The sequence below is a fragment of the Neophocaena asiaeorientalis genome, unplaced genomic scaffold (genome assembly GCF_003031525.2).
Source record: "Neophocaena asiaeorientalis asiaeorientalis breed wild unplaced genomic scaffold, Neophocaena_asiaeorientalis_V1.1 scaffold90, whole genome shotgun sequence".
Taxonomy (NCBI): Eukaryota; Metazoa; Chordata; class Mammalia; order Artiodactyla; family Phocoenidae; genus Neophocaena; species Neophocaena asiaeorientalis.
This window is the reverse complement of record NW_020172445.1, coordinates 895442-916653: the sequence shown is the minus strand read 5'-3', so window position 1 is coordinate 916653 and position 21212 is coordinate 895442. Positions and strand designations below refer to the sequence as shown.

At 49.7% G+C, this 21212-nt stretch overlaps 3 protein-coding genes and 1 pseudogene across 8 annotated transcripts in view; 1 reads left to right on the top strand and 3 right to left on the bottom strand.

Annotated features, from left to right (window-relative positions):
- Positions 1-4325: 4325 nt before the first annotated feature.
- Positions 4326-6355, bottom strand: LOC112391381 (dipeptidase 2-like; annotated as a pseudogene).
- Positions 6356-7487: 1132 nt separating this feature from the next.
- DPEP2NB (DPEP2 neighbor) lies at positions 7488-8907 on the bottom strand. The gene is made up of 2 exons (XM_024732536.1): positions 8841-8907; positions 7488-7750 (listed from the first exon to the last, which is right to left on the bottom strand). The coding sequence occupies exons 1-2, from the start codon at positions 8905-8907 to the stop codon at positions 7488-7490; spliced, it is 330 nt and encodes a 109-aa protein (XP_024588304.1).
- A 2674-nt stretch (positions 8908-11581) lies between these two features.
- DDX28 (DEAD-box helicase 28) lies at positions 11582-13546 on the bottom strand. Its single transcript, XM_024733325.1, has one exon. The coding sequence runs from the start codon at positions 13430-13432 to the stop codon at positions 11837-11839; it is 1596 nt and encodes a 531-aa protein (XP_024589093.1). The 5' UTR covers positions 13433-13546; the 3' UTR covers positions 11582-11836.
- DUS2 (dihydrouridine synthase 2) overlaps positions 13479-21212 on the top strand; it is a 40496-nt gene continuing 32762 nt past the window's right edge. Inside the window, exons 1-4 of one of the 6 annotated variants that reach the window (XM_024733353.1) lie at positions 13479-13580; positions 15393-15469; positions 17958-18025; positions 19564-19691. In XM_024733353.1, coding sequence (XP_024589121.1) covers positions 19566-19691 — 126 coding nt within the window. In that variant the 5' untranslated portion in view covers positions 13479-13580; positions 15393-15469; positions 17958-18025; positions 19564-19565. Of the gene's footprint in view, positions 13589-13613; positions 13991-15392; positions 15470-17957; positions 18026-19563; positions 19692-21212 lie in introns of those variants that run through there. The other 5 variants (XM_024733362.1, XM_024733377.1, XM_024733337.1 and 2 more) reach the window with 5 other exon arrangements.

The following is a 21212-nucleotide window of genomic DNA, read 5'->3' as shown; positions in this document are numbered from 1 at the left end:
TTTTTTGCGGTATGCGGGCCTCTCACCGCTGCGGCCTCTCCCTTTGCAGAGCACAGGCTCCGGACGCGCAGGCTCAGCGGCCATGGCTCACAGGCCCAGCCGCTCCGTGGCATGTGGGATCTTCCCGGACCGGGGCACGAACCTGTGTCCCCTGCACTGGCAGGCAGACTCTCAACCACTGCGCCACCAGGGAGGCACCTGTCTCATCTTTTTTTGTATATGGTCATCCTGGCTGAGGGAAGTCGGAGGCAGTGCTGGTGAAGGCTGGCCATGGTGGTAAGAGGTTCATGAAGGCACCAGAACAGTAGCTGAGCCTTGAAAGGATGGGGCTTGGATACTGCAGGGAAGTGGAGAGGGCATCTGGATTGGCCAGTAGCCTAGGCAAAGGTCTGGTTTGAGCAGGATGACTGTGCTGTGGGGGAAGAGCTGGAAGAGTCTCCAAGGCACAGAGTAGGGGGACAGGGTCCAGTTAGGGCCCTTGGTGCTAAGAGCATGAGAGGCTTAGTCTCCTAAGGATAGACAGAACTCCTCCTTCAGGACAAGGTGGTTTCCCGGCTGGCCAGTGTCCTGGACAGTATAATTCGTTGTTTTCTGCAGAAAAAGCTATGGTTTAGGGGGAACTGATTTCAAAACTGCAGTTGGGTGGCATCTGAGCCTCCTGGGCCTGCATCACGCTGAGAGGGGCCAACAACACAGGCTGAAATCTAGTCTGAGTTGTCCCCCGCCTTTTGCATTTGTGTGTGTCTCCTCTCTCTTGGACTCCCTGACAAGCCGGCCTCCCCTCTCGGCGCCAGAGGGACCTTGGCCTCTGGTGACCACTGCCCCCTGTCCATCACTGCCCCCTGCCTCTTTCTCATGCCTCAGGGGTAAGGACAAAGTCTGACCTGGTTGCCTCCAGCTTGCCTTCCTCAGCTCAGGAAGGACAAAGCGGGGCGGAGGTGTTTATATTCTGGTGACTCATACATCTGAGCTGACCTGCCACGGAGGTCTTCATTTAAGTGACATTAAACAACCTAATGCATGATGACTTTGCTGATAGTTTCTCAAAAGTGCAGAAGCTTTTCGTATACATTTGTTTCCTATATTAGTCTTAGGTAAAAGGAGAGGGCATAATGTTTACAGTTAATTTTAAAACGTTATCACAGTAATGCATACGCAGTTTCAAATGTCTGGTTGACTAAGTAAATAAATCAAAGTTACAGTCCTCCTGACAATCATTAGAAAAGTTGGGAAAAATATGAAAAGGATCTTCTTGAAGGCATCAGGGAGTTAACAAGATACTGAAAAATTACTTGTGAAGGATCCAGGGAGGGTGGAAACTCAGAGGTGGGCCAGGTCTTTGGGCTGTTTCTTCCACTAGGGACTTTGTGGGGCTAAGGAAATAGAGATTCGTATCCAGGGTCCCCCAAAAGTAAGGAAGAAACCTGAGGAGTTAGAACACAAGACAGCACACCCTAGGGGAAAGAGTGAATCAGGCCTCAGCAATCCTGGTTATCAAACAATTGTCTCTCAACTGCAGATCCAGCCTTATGTTATTCTCTGCTCTGTGAGGCTGGGGCTTGAACGCGTGAAACCACATTTCCTAGCCACCCAGCTGGCTTCCTATTACATTCTGCCAGTAGGAGTTACCAGAGAAAGGGAGATGGAAAGACAGGAGAGGAAAACAGGAATGTCTCCCTCATTTTTTGTGTTTATGTCAGTGCGGCTCCAAGCAGTGGCAGTTGGCTGTGAACTCCAACTTCTGGCCATCGTTGAGCAGCCCTGTCATGCCCATTCAGAACACCTGTACCGACTGAGCAGAGCCTTAGATACCCTAGAGGTCTGAGCGCCAGCAACACAGGGCCCTTCTATAAGCTTCTATCTTCTAGTAACCTCCACCTCTTCCCATTTCCCCCTAATTGGACTCTGAGCTGGATCAGCTCAGCTTGGAAGGCTCTGAAATGGGATTAAGGTGATCGCGGAGTGCTGCTCAATCCATCCAAAAGAAGTCAAGCAAGGAGAGAACAGGTGAAACAAATAGAAAGCACTATTAGAACTTTCTGAGTAACAGTTCAGAGACCAGCCAACTTGCACCCTGAGGCAAGAGGAAAAATGTGTACTTCTATACACATTATATATGTATTTTTTAATGGTTAGTTTTTCCAGAATATTAAAATAGTTGAAAAAAATGGAAGAACTTAAAAGTAGGTGTATTAAAACTCACAACACTATTTTATGTTTCCATATTTTACTTACACTCAAACCAGAATTATAATTTTATTTCCCTGGCTTTAATGGAAGCAAACTCATGAATAATATTTTCAAAACCTGCTTCTTCGCTTAGTTCATTTTCTATTGATAGATTGAATGTTTGACAATTTCTCTTGACCAAGTGACATTCTTCACTAATTTTTTTTTTTTTTGCCGTACGCGGGCCTCTCACTGTTGTGGCCTCTCCCGTCGCGGAGCACAGGCTCCGGACGCGCAGGCTCAGTGGCCATGGCCCACGGGCCCAACCTCTCCGCGGCACGTAGGATCCTCCCGGACCGGGGCACGAACCCGTGTCCCCTGCATCGGCAGGCGGACTCTCAACCACTGCGCCACCAGGGAAGCCCTATGACAGCTTTTAAGATAATCTTTGGGGGAATTCCCTGGTGGTCCAGTGGTTAGGACTCCGCATTCTTCTTACCAAAGGCAAGGGTTCAGTTCCTGGTTGGGAAACTAAAATCCCACAAACCGCACTGCATGGCAAAAAAAACCCCCAAAACCAAAAAACAACCTTTGGTCTTTGGCTCCTTGAAGTTTGATTTTTTTTTCTGTTAAGTTTGATTTTGAAATGCATTTGGTGGTATTATGAATAGTGCTGCTATAAATATTATTTCATATACCTTTTTAGGGAACTGGGGAACATATGTATGCATTCCTCTTGGATATATAGCTGGGATGAAATTGCTCTGCCAATGGGATATGTGTAGACTGTTAGCATTAACTATTATCTTTTATTCATTATCTTTTTTATCATGTTATTTATTATTATTACCTCTCATTATGTTTTAAATGAACTTATTTATTTTATCTTATTTATTTATTTATTTATTTTTAATTTATTTATTCATTTATTTATTTTTGGCTGTGTTGGGTCTTTGTTTCTGTGCGAGGGCTTTCTCTAGTTGTGGCAAGCGGGGGCCACTCCTCATCGCGGTGCGCGGGCCTCTCACTGTCGCGGCCTCTCTTGCTGCGGAGCACAGGCTCCAGACGCGCAGAGCTCAGTATTTGTAGCTCACGGGCCCAGCTGCTCCGTGGCACGTGGGATCTTCCCAGACCAGGGCTTGAACCCATGTCCCCTGCATTGGCAGGCAGACTCTCAACCACTGCGCCACCAGGGAAGCCCTTATTTATTTATTTTTGACTGCGTTGGGTCTTCATTGCTGCGCGTGGGCTTTCTCTAGCTGTGGTGAGCGGGGGCCACTCCCGCAGCAGTGCGCGGGCTTCTCAGTGCGGCGGCCTCTCCCGTTGCAGAGCACGGGCTCTAGGTACGTGGGGCTCTGTAGTTGTGGCATGCTGGCTCTAGAGTTCAGGCTCAGTAGTTGTGGCGCACGGGCTTAGTTGCTCCGCGGCATGTTGGATCTTCCCGGACCAGGGCTCGAACCTGTGTCCCCTGCATTGGCAGGTAGATTCTTAACCACTGTGCCCCCAGGGAAGCCCTACCTCTCATTATTAACTCAGTGTATTAACTCAATTTTGGCTATAATTAGTGCAGTTGCTATTATCATTAATGAACTGGGGGAAGATGGGGTGGTTGTCTAAGTAGCCTGAACCGATTAGAGAGGAAGTCCCTGAGGAACAGGGGAGGAGGTGTGCCCACATCCAGAGCAGTCTAGCCATTGGAGGTCCATGGCCCATTAAGTAGCCTGAGATTCTGGGCTCTGTCCAAATAGGTACAAAGATCATTTGTGATCTAGGCATGTTCTCTTCTTGGGCATCTGAACCAGCATTCCCTGAAAGATCCCCAGGTGGTACTCAGTGGGTCAGGATCTGGATTGAGGTGAGCTACACAGAGGGAACCGAGCCACCCACTGTCTTCTTCCAGTGCTGAGCCAAGCCACCTGTGTTTCCTCAGGCCACTGCCAACAGGTCTTCCTTGAGTATCCGGTGTCTAAACTGCAGGGTCCCCCACCAAACCCCAGTATTGGGAGCCTGCACCACAGACCCCACCATGGAGAGGGACACTCACGCTGATTCCATTTCTAAAGCATTTATTTTCACGAAATGTTTGTGCTCGCATGCAAGGAAACTTTGTGGGGTATCTGTGGCTGCGAAAGTGACATCTGGCAGGATTAACTGGATCACCAAAGCCAAATAATGAGGACTGGGAAGGCAGCAATAATAACTGTGGGGCCTGGGCCCATGTGGGGGCAAGATTTTGAGAATGACCACTTAGGTGACAAAATGGGATTCCCATGAACCGCAGCTCTGGTTAGTTTCTGGTCTGGAGCCAGATCCTCTCTCTGATGCAGACATGGGAGGACGGAGCGGCAAGAGCTGCCCAGCTGCTCATCTGGGAACTCATCCTCCAAGGGACTCTGTCCCTCGTTCTCCTCCTGTACCTGGAGGTGGCAGTCAGTGGGCAGCACCTCTCACAGCACCCCCGCATACACCTGCTCAGACCACCTGCTCAGAGCTACTCTTGCCCAGCCCAGCATACCTGTTCCACCTGTCTGAAGACCTGCCACACGTTTCCTCAAAGCACACCCCAGAGCTCTTCCTCACTCCAGCCATGCCCCAGCAACTCCTCTATCAGTACCGGGTATATGGACACGTCCTCCAGCCCGTGGGAACCTAAGTGGCCACCAGCCAGCCAGCTATTGGGCCTCAGACCTGTTCCCTAGTCCTGAGTCAGAACCGAAGCCCTATGTGTCCAGGGTCCACTGAACCGCAGCCCTGGTCAGATGTGGAAAATGGAGACTTGGAGAGAGTAAATGATTCACTCCTGCTCTTCATCCTTCAGAGGAAGGCCCCCAAAAGCACCTCGACTATTCACCAAAAGTCATCGAATTGTACTGTTAAGATCTATGCCTTTCACTGAATGCAATTTTTGCCTCCTTTTATAAAGAGAAGAAAAGCTTTTTAAGAACTGGGTTGACCCCCCCTGCATGCACAGGCCCAACTGCAGGCAGAGAAGATGGTAAGACCAGCGCAGACCTTGCTAAGAGTCTGCTCAGAGGCCGTGGGTCTGCTGGCACTGGATGGGCGCAGATGCTGGGCAGATGAACTCTCTGTGGTGTTTGAGACAAATATGATGACCTAGAGTAGGGCCAAACAGACAGGAGAGCCCAGGAAGCAGACCCTGGGGGAGGGGAGATACCAGTTGGGCCAGCACACCTGAGGCTATGGTCAAGGCCATGAGGACCACAGTGTGGTAGGCACAGTGGCTGTGAAAGCCCCACTGCTGCCCAGCCAGCCCGAGACAAGCCACGGGGAAGCACTCACTGGCCAGCCCCGTCATAATCTCTGCCAATCCCGATGAACTTGCATCCAATGACTGCCCTGATGTGGTCGAAGTGATCTGAAGAATGGAAAGTCAGCAGTGTGGGGCTTCCAGGGCAGGGGTGGGGGTGATGACTGGCCTCTGTTGATTCCCCTTTTTGCAGCCTGTAGGCCAAACAGGCCAGTTCCTTCATGGCCTGGCACCGAGAGTACCAACTAGAGGGCCCTGAGGTTTGATCTGAAGTGATCCCAGCTGGCTCTAGACTGGACTTCAGATTTGGAGTGGACCCCAGAGCCCCCTGTTTGGGCCATTTCCCACCCAAGATTCACCCTGCCTCCCAGTCTCCTTGAGAACCTGTGGGGACTCCTTTCCCCTGGTGTGGAGAATGAGAGAGGAACAAGAGTACAACTGATGAAGACCCCAGAGACCTAAGGAACTGTCCAGTCCCTTGGCCAGAGGTAGGGGCAGTGCGCTTTAGGAGCCCCTGCAGAGGCACAGATGGGTAGCGCCCGGGCTGTGTGTCTGACACTCCCACTGCTCCGAGGGGGTGCCCTAGGTTGCTCTCCCCCGCCTCTAACCTTCCTGTCCAAGCTGGGGTGCTTCTCTCAGAGGGCCACCTTCAGCCCGAGGCCTCCCGGGAGCACACGTCATCCCCATCTGCCTGCAGCCGGCCCCGCCCACCCCCAGGGCTGCGTGTGAGTGTCTCTGTGGCCACAGGTGCTCTAGGCTCCCGGTTTCCCGGTACTGGGCCATGGCAGCTGGTGTGGGGGAAGAGATAGTTTCTGGAAATGGGGCGGGGGTAACCTTGTGAGCTCTGGATTCAGGAAGGGGCCCTCTGCCCCCGACCTTCTCTCTCTACCTACTCGACTCCCCAAACTGCATGACCATTCTCTGGGGACTTCCAACCAGCACCTGGGAACTATCAGGAACCTCCCCCACTTCTGTCAGCCAGCCTCAGGAAAGAGCACCCTCAGGAGTTGCTACACCTCCCCAGGGCCTGAATAGAGGGACTTTTGGGATGTGAACTGAACAACCTTCTGGGGAGAGTCAGCGACCCTTTTACTCAACAGAGCAGGAACCCAGTCGGCAGGCTATTTGAGTGGAAGGAAATGAAGTCATTTCCATGGCAGCAGAGCCCCCACCACAGCAACCTTCCTCCCAGAGCTGTTGGCTGACCTTCTGGCCAGGATCCCTCCTACCTCAGTGTGGAAGGCCCGGCCTCGTGGAGAAGTATAGATTCTGAGGAAAGACCTGGCACCTGGGTTCTGCTGCTACACTTGCCTTATCTCGTGGCCCTTGTGGCTGTAGCTTCCCCAGAAACCTCAAGGTTTATTGAGCAGTAAGTGACCCCACTGGGGACAGAAAGGGCTGGCAATAAAGGAGCATGTGAACCTCGGGGCAGGGTGCATGCTGCTTGACTCTCCATCCTGTTCTTGCTTCAGGGAGCAGGTCTTCCTGGGTCTCTCTGTCCTGCCTCCTGAGACCCCAGGCAGGAGGTTCTTTAGGAAGCCACAGATTGCTGCTTTCAGTTTCAAAAAGCCCAGCTCCCCCCTGGTTTGTGGTGGTGGCCGCTGACAATGGCTCAGGGCAGGAGCCCATGTGGTAGACTGCTAAGGCTTCTCTGCACCCTGTCTGTGCTCCTGCATCCTCCTCGGCTCGCAGAGTGTAGACTTTTCTTTCTTCAGCTCACAAAGGGGCCCCTGAGGATTGAGCAGAGGAACGTCAGGTTTTCTTCCAGGCCAGCTTCAGCCCTGGGATGTTCAGGGCAGATTCTCATTCAAAACTCAGTTTCTGAGGCTCCCTGCTTATGGCCATTTAGTGTGGAAGGAGGCTCCTGGCTGAGGAAGGCTCAGAGAGAATGACGCAGGTTCTAATCTGTGGCAGTGGGCAGTAGCGGGGCGGGGGGGGCGGGGGTCACTGCAGGAAGAGGCATTCGCTGCCTTAGGCAGTTAAACCATTGCCCTCTCTTCAGAATGGCTCAGCCAGAAAGATTCTGTGGAGTCCGCCTCCGGGCACCATGCTACAATCGATGGATTTTGGGTCTGGAGCAACCAAGATCTTTGTCTGACTCTTCCGGAGCGTGCTTTCTCTTGGGAGCACGTCTAGGGACTGGCTTCTCTGCTTCCACCTTTGCTGGCAAGGCCAAAGGAACATCCCCGTAGACCCGGTCGCCACCAACTAGGGAGTATGTCTCCCCGTGCCAGCGCAACTGCGTTTCTCCACACCCTCGGCAGAGGACATGGTAGTGACCAGGTGTAGGAGGAGAAATGGGAGCCACTGCTGCTGCAAAGAAAATCAGAACTGATCAGTCACTTCTGCTGTACACGGTCTTCTGGCTGAAGACCTTTAATCTACTTGACATCCAAAATACAGGCTTGGCCCATCACCTCTATGAGTCCCTAGAGAAGGGACACTGGCTGCAAAAGCAATTCCTAGAGCCTACAGCTGCAGCAGATGAGGACGTCTCTCCACCGTTTCCAGGGGAAACAGTAGAACCTGAAAGTAATTGCAATCATGATCCTCTCCATCTCTCCCTTCCACAACAGAGAAAACATTTCTTGCAGTCTGTCACTTCTGAGGCTTTAATGGAAATGTCTTTCAAGTTTTGGAAAAAAATAATCTAATATAAATTGCTTAAGAACCCCACCCACCTTGGCAACCCCTCTTGGGCCCCATTTATACTTCCTGTTTCAACCACACTGAACTCTAGCCCTCTGATACTTTTATGTAGATTAGTACAAGGCCAAATGCTGAGGCAGAGTGATCAGGACACTCAGAACCGGGTTCTGGGTACCAAGTCTAGGCTCACATCAACCCAGCCTCCTGGGACACCATCTCCTCGGCCCTCCAGTCTCATTAGTACTTCATCACCCCCCTTGGTTCTTCCGGTCTTCCCATCAATATGGCACCACCTTCTCCCCTAGTACTCAGCAGCTGAGTATGGGATGTGTCTGAGGGGACTGATATAGATGTCTACATGACAGCACAGAGGTGCCTGGGTTTGAAGGGGCAGTTCAAGAGTGGCCCTCTTCCTCAAACTGCTCCATTTACCATTTGCCAACAAAAATGCACTTGTCTTTTGCTAAGAGGCCAATCGGGAAAGGGTCTGAATGGAAGCATCCTGTAGCCCAAAGGGGAAGGCTACATTTATAAAGATCAGAACCGTCCTGCGCACTTGTCCAGGGATGACCTTTCACTTGTCCTCAGCAGTGATCACTGTGGGTCCCTGAAGGTGTCCCAGGTCACTGGTATTACTTACATCTGTGAAAGTGCTCAGGTGTATGTGGTGGGCAAGACCCACGGCAACATGTGCCAGCCAGGTGGGGTTGTGTGTACACCATATTGCTTGTAGAGATGCCCGGTCTGGGTGTACCTGCTGCACTGCCCACCCAGGGAACAGAGCACAGGTCAGAGTAAGTATAGACGATGCAGTCAGACATTCTCTCTCAGACAACCAAAGAGATTGGTATCTGGTGGAGAACTGGTAGGGAAGTTTCTCTGAGGGCAGCACTTTTGCATAGTTACCCTGCCATGGAAACTGTGAGAAGTTCTGTGAGGTCATCACTACCCAGTGAGGTCATAATAAGGAACCTGTGACTTGGGGGGCAGGCTTCAGGAGGAGGGGCAGTTTTGTGGAGGAGAACAGGGTAGAGGCAGAGGTACTCTGCCTGGCCTCTCACACCTGGGCCTCCCCACCCATGCCCTAGTCTAGTAGACACTCCATGTGGGGCGTGCCAGTGGGCTGGCACAGCCCCAGGATCCCCAGGAGGGCAAGAGAGACCCACATTCTGAGATTGGCTTGAGAGGCAAGATTAATGTAAGAGACAGCTAGGTTGTATGGCACTGACCCTAAGAGGCAGAGATTTGTGTGGCCTGGGGAATCAGGGAAGGCTCCTTGGCAGTGGGCCTGAAGGACAAGTGAGATTTGGACCCATGGGGAAGAGAGGGAAGACATCCCAGTTTGGAAGAATAAAAGCAAAGACACAGGGCTTCCCTGGTGGCGCAGTGGTTGAGAGTCCGCCTGCCGATGCGGGGGTCACGGGTTTGTGGCCCGGTCCGGCAAGATCCCACATGCCGTGGAGCAGCTGGGCCCGTGAGCCATGGCTGCTGAGCCTGCGCGTCCAGAGCCTGTGCTCCGCAACGGGAGAGGCGACCACAGTGAGAGGCCCGCGTACCCCAAAAAAAAAAAAAAGCAAAGACACACTCTTCTCGACCTTGTCCTGCCCCAAATATAAATTCATAGCACCCTCACATTTTTACAACTGAGGACTTAAAAAAACCAAGAGGTTAAGGGGCCTACCCAGTGTTACACAGGTAGTGGAGAGGTGTTCTGCTCAGTGGTTAGGTTCATGTCGGGGCTCCGGATTTACGGCTGATAGGAATGTGAGGACAAGCTCATGCCATTTCAAACATTTCCAAGTGATACTGAGAGAGATGTTAAAGGTGCAAAATGAGGGTGCTGAATGACCTCACAAAGTGGGAATGATGGGCCCATTTTAACATGAAATTGAAAACAAATTCATGACAAAAGGACATAATACAAAATGACAACATAATCATTACACTCCCCTCTCCCCTAGAAGTAAAAATCATTAGAATCCTTTCTCTCTCCACCATGAAAGGATGAGATAAAAGCTCAGCAGCAGCCCCCGTGAAAAACATGGTCAACAGTGTGAAGAGGTGTGACTAAGACGATTTGGTCCGACTCAGAGAAGGAAAGAGACAACTCTGCCCTTAGCCTGATCAGGCCCACAGGAAGGAACCACATTTGGGGCAGCCTTTGATAGTGTGGCAATGAGAGAGAACCTTCTTTAGGAGGGGACTCTCTGTTGCCGACCTTGAAAAAGCAAAGATGGGACATTCGTTTAATGGGGCTGTTGCAGAGGTGATGTGCCCAGGAGGTAGAGACTGCTTGGACTACCATTTTAGAGGTCGGGCCACCCTGGTGGAGAACCACAGCACCTTCTATTCCTAAACTGCTTGAATCAGCGGGTGCACGTTAGGACAGACGAAGTCAGGCCTTTATTAACTTACGAGAGAGACTCACCTGGGGGGTTCCACAAAAGCACTTAAAAAGACTTGTACCTAGATTCTTGAGCCAACCCTCAGAAAACTTACCTAGATCTGGAGTAGGGCTCAGGAAGCTGCACTTTTAATAAGCTTCCTGGGCAGTCCCACCACAGTGGTCCATGGATAGAGTGACCAAATTATTGTGTATTCTCGGTTGCTCTTGGGAGTCAAAGTGGGCAATATTAAAAACTGCAGCAGGCATACATATAAACAGGGAATATTCAAGGCAAACAGAGGTGTATAGTTATTCTATGCATGAGTCAGATTTGATAAAAGCTAGCCTGGTGGTTAAAGAACACAACCCTTAGGACAGACAGACCAGATTCTGTCCTACTTACTTGTGTGATTTTGACCAAGTTCTTTTACCCTTCTGACTGTTTCTTCATATGGAAAAGAGCTACGGCTGTACCTTTAGCACAATATTCTCTTTTGGCAAAAGTTGCTCTGGGTCCATTTGTGTTCTCTGCAACTTAATCCTTTACAGTGCGCAAGCATTTTTAAGTTGTTTGGTGAAGTATTACATTTGATTTTTAACTGTTCATTACTTTGGGCAAAGCTTATGTAGTGCTGCAGAGACTAGAACCTATGCAGAGATAGTGAGAGGATGTTATAAGCTTATTCTGCCGGTTTGTAAAAAAGTTTAACCTTTTCTCCTCTTCCTCCGCCTGCCACCAAGAGATGAGAAAGAAGGCAGAGCCTGGAAATGCACACCAAGCAATACTTCTGTGTCAGTTTGCCTTTTATTCCTCTGCCAGTACTTCCCAGAGAGATTTCACCAAAAGTGCCTAAGCTTGCCATGGCCATTGTTGTGAAGAAAGTTTCTCTATTGCTAGTCACATCCCCTTTTCCTTCTCCTGGGGGCTTAATGGATGTTTGGGGGCAGGAAATAAAATTTAAACTAAAACATCAATTGAAAGAGCCTTCGTCCTAAGTGTGGTAGTTTGGAGTGTGAATCTTCTCAGAGTCTAGTGAATTGTGCTCCAGTGGAAACTGTTATTAAGGGACACCCATAGAAACACTGCTTACTGTAAGAAATCATGACACAATACAGAGCCAAGATCGACTTTATTCTTCATGTGAAAGACTACAGAGAGCCATGCTTAGTAGTTCACCCTCCAGTGTTGGCCAGCAGCTTACCTTTTGAAGGCAGACAGCAGCCCGGGCCTTCAGAAGGTGACTAGGCAGCCCAGAGCACCCTACTGACAAGTGTGCTCAGCCATCCAGCACAGAGGGAAAGGTCCCTGTTATGGCATCATATATAAGCCTGCTGCAATAAGGTTTGCTGGTGCAAAGGCTGTCTCACTGAGGACCTAGTCCTGGAAGGCTTCTCCTCCGGCGAGCTGCCAGCTCAATCTTCTGAACCAGGCTCACATCCCAGGGATGGGTCACAAAGCTGACGACAGTGCCTGGCACTTCGCTCCCCACCCGGCCCACCCTCCCTGCTCTGTGGATGTAGTCTTGCAGGGTGAGAGGGAAATCATAATTGATGACTAGCTCCACCTGGGTGCTGTCCAGGCCCCGAGAGGCGATGTCTGTGCAGAGAAGTATGTCTCGGGAGCCCTTCTGGAAGGACTGGAAGATGCCTGCTCTCATTGAGGCTGGCATCTGTCCCTGCAGTCTTAAGTGTTGGATTTTGTGGTCATCCAGAATATACCCCAGCCAGTTCACAGTGCTGGAGCAATTACAGAACACCAGAACACTTCCTGCGGGGCCAGTCCTATATGCTCTGTCACGCTGCTTGAGGATCGGCACCAACCCAGTCACCTTCTCTGTTCCCTTCAGTCTCATGAATGTCTGTCTGACATGAGGCATGATGCAGTGGAGCTTGTCACTGGTAACAGTGGTTAGAGAGTCTAAGCTGGCAACTTTACTCAGCAGCTGGCCTACACCTTCGGGAAATGTGGCCCCCACCAGCACTAACTGAGCTTTGGGATTGAAGGGGTCTTTTAAGTCAGCTGGGCCTTCTGCTATATGGCTCCCCTCCAAGATGTAATCCACCAGTTCCAGGAAGCTTTCATCCAACAGCGTGTCTGCCTCATCCAACACCAAGAAGGAGAGCTGCTCCAGGCTGATCAGTTGAGTTTTCAGGGCCTTCCACAGAGCCCCCGGAGTGGCCACTAGTATATCTGCTGGAGGATGTTTGGACAGTTGCAGCCTGATCCTTCTCATGCCATGGCCTCCCCCTAACTCCCGCACCTGGAGGCCCAAGGAGCTGCCCAAAGGCTGGGCCACGGCCCGCACCTGTTCTGCTAATTCTCGAGAAGGCACAAGAACCAGGCCTCGAGGCGCAGGGATACGACAAGGGTCCAGGCTTGGCTGGCCCAAGAGCCGTTGAAGGAGAGGTAGTAAGTATCCGAGAGTTTTGCCACTGCCGGTTTCTGCGGCGCAGAGGATGTGGCGACCGCGGAGGAGTGGGGGAATGGTACTCGACTGCACGGTTGTGGGCCGAACAACTTCGGGAGCAGCCTCTTGTAGTGCGCTCAGAACGCGGCGCTCCAGACCCAGATCGGTGAAGCTGCCCTTGGGCGAGAGGTTCCGCAGCGCTGGAGCCTCATGTTGCGCGCGCTCGATGGAGAAATGGTCCCCGTGGGCGCGCCGATTTTTCCAGCCGCGCGAAGCGAGTGGCGCGAGCTCCCAAGGGCCCAGCGTGAGGCGAGCCGGCTGGTTCAACTCCGGTCGCCGCGCTGAGATCAGCAGCGACCCAGGTCGCACCAGCACCGGCCGCGGGGGGCTCCGCTGCCCGCTCTGCCGCTCTTCCTGCCGCCGCTGTAGAGCCCGCGGAATGCGCACCACGGGCAGGGGCTCGTTGGGACCGCGGACCGTCAGGGTCCGGCGAGGCGCCAGAAGCAACCGAGCCACGAGCGACAATAGCCGCGTCCGCCGCGCTAGAGCCATATTCCCCTCCGTGCGGGAGAGGCGCACGACAGTGACGTCACTGGCGCGCCAAGGCCTCGCGGACGGTGGCTGGCGCGGCTCAGTAGGGCCCGCGGAATTGGCGAACTGTGTGGAAGGAGCGGGATCTGTAGAGCTCAGCAGCGGCGAGGTCTGTAGGTCCGAACAGGGGATGGTGACTCCAGGCCCCGGCCAACCTTGGGGAAGGGTGCGCGATGGAGGCAGGACCGGGGTCCGGCGATACGCGGCGATGGGGCCCTGGCATTACGAACCAGGAGGGCGGAGGGCTTGTGGCGATACGATGTCCAATCCCTGCAACGCTCATTTGTCGCCCTCACAGCCCCTGCCATGGCTTGGACAGTTCGGGTCTCCCCCTGTAACTTTACAAGTATTTATTGAGAGTCTGAGTGAATGGTCAGGCCTGGGGGCCGAGACCAGGAGTCCGGAGTCGTAGATCCAGGCTCACCCTTCCCTTAGAGCTCCCCAGAGAGCTGAGGGCCCCGAGGGCAAGCTGATGGCCTTCAGCGTATCTTCTCTTCAGTCCAGAGAACTCATCGCTTGGTACTTTTCCCCTCTCTTTTCAGCTGAGGGTCATTTTCCCCTCCCTTGTCACCCTTTCCAGCTTCTCATCCTGAACCCACTGCTTTCTTGGCTAGTTCACCTCCACCGGCTTTCCAGTCAGATACCTCAGTTCCGTAAATAGCAGCGAGGAGGGTCCTGCTACAGATTTGTGGCTTGTCTCACAAAACCACGGTCAGGCAGAATATTTTACTTGAATTCAGTTGTTCAGGTTGCCCAAAAGCCTTACACTACTGGTACTTCTTGAACGGATCCCGAAAATGGGTGTCAGATCATTTCTGTAATTTCCAGTGCCTGGGGTAGGAGATAAGGTAAATGTGGATTAACCACCTGGGAAGTTCTTAACATCTGGATAAAGAGTTTTACTTTCATTAGATACCGTTACAGAGATAAATACTATTAAATTTCAAATAGCATTTTGATACACGATAGACTTTCTGGAGAGTTACCTGTTAAGCCAGCCGAGGAGAGAGTTTTGAGTACTCATGGGTGAACGGAGTCATTGGATAGAGCAGTGGCTCTTGCGTGAGGGTGATTTTGCCCTCCCCCTCCCCCCAGGCCATTTGACAATGGCTGGAGACATTTTTCTTTGTCACATCCGGGGGGTGGGGTGGGGTGCTGCTGGCCTCTAGTGGGTAGAGGCCAGGATGCTACTACATATCGTACAAGGCATAGGACAGCCCTCCCCACCACCCCAAAGAATTATCTGGCCCCAAATGTCAATAGTGTGCTATGGAGAAACCTTGGATAGAGGCTGAAGACTGAAGAGAGGCTGAGGTTGTCACATGTACTCTCACTTCAGGTGGTCAGTCACATTTAGCAGACTCTTGTGTGGCCCTGCCCCTTTCCCAGAATCTGTAGCAGGCACACTGATGCCGTGGTTGTCATGTCCTTGGGATGAGAAAACCTTGGGGGCTCCTGAAAGTTGTAAACACAGGAAGGAGTGATTTAGGAGGGTGACGTGGGAGAAGAGAACTTTAGGAAGAACAAAATTGTCCTCATGTGTTTGGGAAATGTGCCAGATGGAAAAGAGATGACGTGTGCCATGGGGTGTACCATTCCAGAAGGCAGACTGGGACTGATGCTTGACAGGGAGTCAGATTCTGAATTTGATATAGACTGCTGTAGCAACTAGAAATGCCTAGATCTGTCTAGAGAGTGCTGGGTTTTCTGTCACTGCAAAGTTCATGTATAGGCTGATGACCACTGATTGGTGATATGATAGAGGGGAGTTGATATAAAGGATGCTCTAAGATATTGTGATTCTACACTACTTTTACGATTCTTTCCCAGAACTCGGAGCTCCTCATTCATTAGCTGAAGAGCTCCTTGGATGTCTGCTCTGACATGTTTCATCTGTTTACATGTGCCACTCATTTTTCAGGTACAAAACAAAGAATCGCTTTGCACAAAGCCAGAAGGGATACACTGAAAGAATTATCAGAAAAGAATAATACATAGGTATGTATTTGCATTGACTTTCTCCAAATATTTGAGACAGGGTAGCTGGTTAGTGGCTGCTTTCTCATGCTCGAGCCCTTACAATGTGATCACCTCAGAATGTCATAGGGATTGGAGCCTGTCTGAGCCTGTCTCTGCCAATGGCCCCTAGTTTCTTCTTGTCATTGCTTTAGTTACTGTGTAAGGCCCTTCTCTTTTCCTCCTGCTCACAGCAGACATTGAGTAACCTCTAGTTGTTACTGAGATGCATATTTCACAGTATAGGACTTTAGAAATGAGAAAGGTTTACTTATTGTGGAAACAAATGTAGGCTCCTGGCAGTGTTAGTGTCACTCGGTAATGTTTTTCCCAGGGCTGCCATGGTAACTGACGTTGCCTGCTTACTCCCTAAGGTTTGAGAAGAATTCTTCCTTGGATCTCAGGTGATAGTGGTACATTCCTTCATTCATTTATTCATTTAGTAAATATTTTCTGAGCACCATATATGTGCCAGGTACTTTTCATATGGACAGTGAACAAAACAGACAAAATTCCTGCCCTAGTGAACTGTATATTCTGATTTAATTGGCTTGGGGTGAGGCCTGGCCATTGGTAGTTTTTAAAATCTCTCCAGATGATTCTAATGTACAGCTAGGTTTGAGAATCACAGTTATAAATGAAGCACTTTGGGAATTGCAAAGGCATTGCAGAAATAAAAAGTGGCTATTGGTATTCCTTCACTATTCCTGCATTTTCCTGCCTGCATCAGGACTGTTGTACAAGTGCTGATCATTTTCTTTTCAGCCCTTTTCGCTGTTTGCCTGGACCCTTTATCCCTCTTTCTAACCTAACACCCTACCTCCTTCTTGTCTTTCAACCTCCAGTCCATCATCTGTTTGGGATTTATCCTAAACTTGGTGGGAAGGCATTGCAGGGTATAAACAGAGAAGTGGTGTTAGCAGAGATGCCTTTTTCAGACACCATACTGACTATTGTAAGAGAATGGATAGGAGGGGGCAGGAGTAGATTTGGGGAGACTCATTAGGAGACTGGCTTTGTGCACAGTGGTGGCCTTGCAGATGGAGTAAAGCAGGCAGGTTAGAGTCATATTTGGAAGGTTAGTGGTGGCTTGGAGGTGAATAGGAGATAGTGATGAATTGGATGTGGGGAATGTGGGTTAAGGATGTGTAATTGGGTAAATGGAGGTGCTACTTACTGAAATGGGAAAAATTTTCTCCCCACATATTGACCTGATAAACACCTTCTCACCCTTTAGACCTTGAATCAGAGATTCTTTCTTGTTTTCTTTTATTATATTTTATTTTATTTCATTTTTATTTGGGCTGTGACGCCAGCTTGCAGGATCTTAGTTCCCCAACCAGGGATTGAACCCAGGCCCCCTGAACTGGAGGCACAGGGTCCTAACCACTGGACCACCGGGGAATTCCCAGCAGAGATTTTTTCTTTCTTTTTTTAATATAAGTTTTAATTAATTGATTAATTAATTAATTTTTGGTTGCGTTGGGTCTTCGTTGTACTTAGGTCGCTTCCATGTCCTGGCTATTGTAAATAGTGCTGGCAGGCAGGTTCTGAACCACTGTGCCACCAGGGAAGTCCCCAGAGATTATTTCTTAAGGGAGGCCCTCCTCAACCCCCATGAGTCTCTTTCCTGCTGACATAGACTCCCACAGCCTTGTGTAACTGCTCCTTCATAGCACCATACACAGTTTTAATTTCACACATATTTGTAAGTTCCCTTTCTATAACATATTTGTAAGTATCCCTTTCATCATTTTATCTCTAGTGCCTACCAGTGCTTGACATATCTTAGGGGCTCAGTAAGTGTCTGTTGAATAAATAATTGGAGACAGAGGACAAGGCTTAGGAGGGAAGATCAAGGCTTTGTTTTCTACATGTTGAGTAGAAGATGCCCTTAAGACATCCCAGTGGGGATGTGTTTTGAGCAGTTGGTGTGAGGTTGGGATGCCTTTGGAGATGATCATGGCCACTATTTTAAACCATGGGAGTGAATAAATTTGTGAGGGAGGATGTGTGAAATTAGAAGGGAAGAGGGCCCACGACTAAGGAGCAACCTCAACCTGTGAGGGGAGGAGGTGAAACCAGCAAAAGAGACTGAAAAGCGGGGGTAGAGAGAAAAACTGGGAGAGTGTGTGGTCGACGAACCCAGGGAGGAGAGAGATCAAGGAAGAGGGGAGGCTCAACCATGCCATGTGCTGCTAGCAAAACAAGATTGAGGACAGGTCAGTGTCTCGTAGATTGAGCAACTTCGAGGTAATTGGTGACTTTAATCAGAGCAGTTTGGGGAGAGTGGCAGAGGGGGAGGCCAGGCCGGAGTAGGCTGAGGAGTAAAAAGTTAGTTAGCAAGCTTTGTGGTTTTTAGAGGGGACCATGTTTGCTTAGAATAAATAAATTAACAGTTATCTCTGGGACATGGGATTTTGATTTTCTTCGATTTACTCCTGTTGCTCTACCTTTAAAATATTTTTAGAATGTGACCACTTCGCACCACCTCCCCTGCTATCTCTCTGTCCTGAGCCACCATCATCTCTGACATCGGTGAGTGAAGAGCCTTCTAACTGATCTGCCTGTGTCTACCGTGGCCCCCACAGTCTGTTTTTCATACAGCAGTCACCGTGACAATGGGGAATGTGATCAGTCATGCCACTCCTCTCCTTAAAACCCTTCACTGGCTCCTATCGTGAAGAGCTAACAAAGCCCGCAGAGCGTCCTACAAGGCCATTCGGGGTCTGACCACTGTGTCCTATCTGCTTACTGCTCTCCATCCATTGTGTATCTGACTTCCATTACTCTCTTCTCCTTTCTGTGCTGCAACCACAGTGGCCTCCTTCCTGTTCTTCTAACACACCAGACAAGCTCCTGCCCCAGGGTCTTTGCACTGGCCCTTTCTTCTCCTGTGCACTCTTCCACTAGATACCAACTTGGCTAACTCAAATCTCTGCTCAGATGTCATCTTCTCATTGAAGCTTATCTGGGCTTCTCTATTTAAAATATTAACCTATGGGGATGAGGTTGGGGGGAAATGGGTGAAGGTGGTCAGAGGATACAAACTTCCAGTTACAAGACAAATACATTCTGGAATGTAATGTACAGCATGGCAACTATGGTTAACAATACTGTATTGTTTCTTTTTAAATTTTATTTATTTATTTATTTGTTTATTTTTGGCTGTGTTGGGTCTTCGTTGCTGCACGTGGGCTTTCTCTAGTTGCGGTGAGCAGGGGCTCCTCTTCGTTGCGGTGCACAGGCTTCTCATTGTGGTGGCTTCTCTTGTTGCAGAGCACCAGCTCTAGGTGCGCAGGTTTCAGTAGTTGCGGCACGTATGCTCAGTAGTTGTGGCTCGCGGGCTCTAGAGCGCAGGCTCAGTAGTTGTGGCGCACGGGCTTAGTTGCTCCGCGGCATGTGGGATCTTCCCAGACTAGGGATCGAACCCGTGTTCCCTGCACTGGCAGGCAGATTCTTAACCACTGTGCCACCGCGGAAGTCCCAGTAATACTGTATTGTATCCTGAAAGTTGCAAAGAGAGTAGATCTTAAAGGTTCTCATGATGAGAAAAAAATTATGTGAGGTGATAGATATTGTCTAAACTTATTGTGGTAATCATTTGGTGATATATACATATGTGAAATCTTTATGTTTTACAGCTTAAACTAATACAATATCATATGTTAATTTTATCTCAATGAAACTGGAAAAAAATTTTAACCCATCTGCAATTTTCAATCTCCTTTCTCCCTGCTTTTTTTTACTCTATAGCACTATCAATTTTCCATCATACTATGTAATTTATTTATTATGCTTATTGTTTTTGCCTTTTTCCCCACTGGAATGAAAGCTCTAGCAGAGTAGGAATCTTTGTCTGTTTTCTTCTCTAATGTATCCCCAAAGACTAGGACAGTGACTGGTACAGAGTAGACACTTAATAAATATTTGTTGGATGCATAAATGAGCATGCATTATTTTTATGATACAAGAAAAGGAAAACCAAATATTATGTGTTGGAAAGAAGAAGGAAAGCCTTCTCTGGATAACAGAAGAGATTTTCTCCATTTGAATTTCTGACTCTCTTTCTTCAGGAATGATTGTGAACAGCCTCTCTCTGTGCTACCACAACAAACTCATCTTAGCCCCTATGGTTCGGGTAGGGACTCTCCCAATGCGGCTGCTGGCCCTGGACTATGGAGCAGACATTGTGTACTGTGAGGTAAGGGGCTCCTGATCTTCCCGGAGAGCTCTTCCACAGGTGCAGCCTCCGCATCTGTGGGTGGGAGCGGTCAGGAGTCAGAGGAGGCAGAATGGGCTCCCCCTTCACAGGTGCTCACTGAAGGCAGCAGAACACAAACATGCAGGAGTCCTGTGAGCCCTGCTGAGGACCAGGAGCCTGGGCAGCACAGAGGCATTGTGGGACACCTGGCCCAGGTGGCTAGATGAGCATCGTGTCAGGTCACTGCTGTGGCCCCCATAGGAGTTAATACACATTCAGTACATGAATGAGTGCTCAAGATCAGGAAGAGGAGGAAAAGGACCAGATTCAGGCCAGGGAAGCTGGATGGGGTTGCTTTTGGGAACCATAGGATTTTCTGGTGGCAGTAGGTAGTGGACCAGCTACTGGCCGGCTGCTGTGGAGAATATTAAGACTTGAGACCCAGGTTTAGAAAGCATCTTCTAGGAAAACTAGAGTGACAGGAGTAGCTGATATTGGGTAGGGACTGGGAGCAGTGGTTCTCAGTTGGGCACGCATCAGAATTATCTGGGCAACTTCGCCCGCAATCCCCAATCCTGATATGTCCCTCTAGTTGGTGTGAGAGGTTAGAGAAACTACCCCAGTGCTTCTGATATTTCCATCTTTAAGAGCCACCGGTGGTGGGGTGAGGACTGTGGCTATAAAAGGGAAACACAGGGAATCCTTGTGGTGGTAGAACTATTCTGTGTCAACATCCTGGTTGCGATATTGTACTACGTTTTTGCAAGATGTTACCATGAGGAGAAATTGGGCAATGGGTACATAGAATCTCACATTCTTACAATTGCATGTGAACCTCCAATTATCTCAAAATAAAAAGTTTAATTGGAAAGAAAGCCACTGGCGTAGGGTCTTCCCTGGTAGTCCAGTGGTTAAGACTGTGCTCCCAATGCAGGGGGCCCGGGTTCGATCCCTGGTCGGTGAACTAGATCCCACATGCATGCCGCAACTAAGAGTTCACATGCTGAACTAAGAAGCCTGCATGCCACAACTAAAAGCCCGCATGCCACAGCTAAACATACCGCATGCTGCAACTAAACACACCGAAACGAAGATCCCGCATGCCGCAAATGAGACCTGGTGCAGCCAAAATAAATAAATAAATATTAAAGAAAAAAAAGTTTAATTGAAAAGAAAGACACTGGTGTAAGGACTTCCCTGGTGGTCCAGTGGGTAAGACTCCGCACTCCCAATGCAGGGGGCCTGGGTTTGATCCCTGGTCAGGGAACTAGATCCCGCAGGCATGCCACAACTAAGAGTCTGCATGCTGCAACTAAGAAGCCCGCATGCTGCAACGAAGATCCTGTGTGCCGCAGCTAAGACCCAGTGCAGCCAAAATAAATAAATAAAATAATAAATAAATAAATTTTAAAAAAGAAAATTACCTGATTAGGGCACAGCTGTGGCACATAGATGTGAACACTTGAGGGGTTAATGGATTGGGGAGTAAGCAGCAAAATGAGGAAGTAGAAATAAGGCTGC

Coding starts and splice junctions, on each gene's coding strand:
- DPEP2NB (XM_024732536.1), bottom strand. CDS start 8,907: ATGTCTGACTGCATCGTCTATACTTACTCTGACCTGTGCTCTGTTCCC. Junction 7,751..8,840: donor CTGGGTGGGCAGTGCAGCAG/GTACACCCAGAC, acceptor TTTTCTTTGCAG/CAGCAGTGGCTCCCATTTCT.
- DDX28 (XM_024733325.1), bottom strand. CDS start 13,432: ATGGCTCTAGCGCGGCGGACGCGGCTATTGTCGCTCGTGGCTCGGTTG.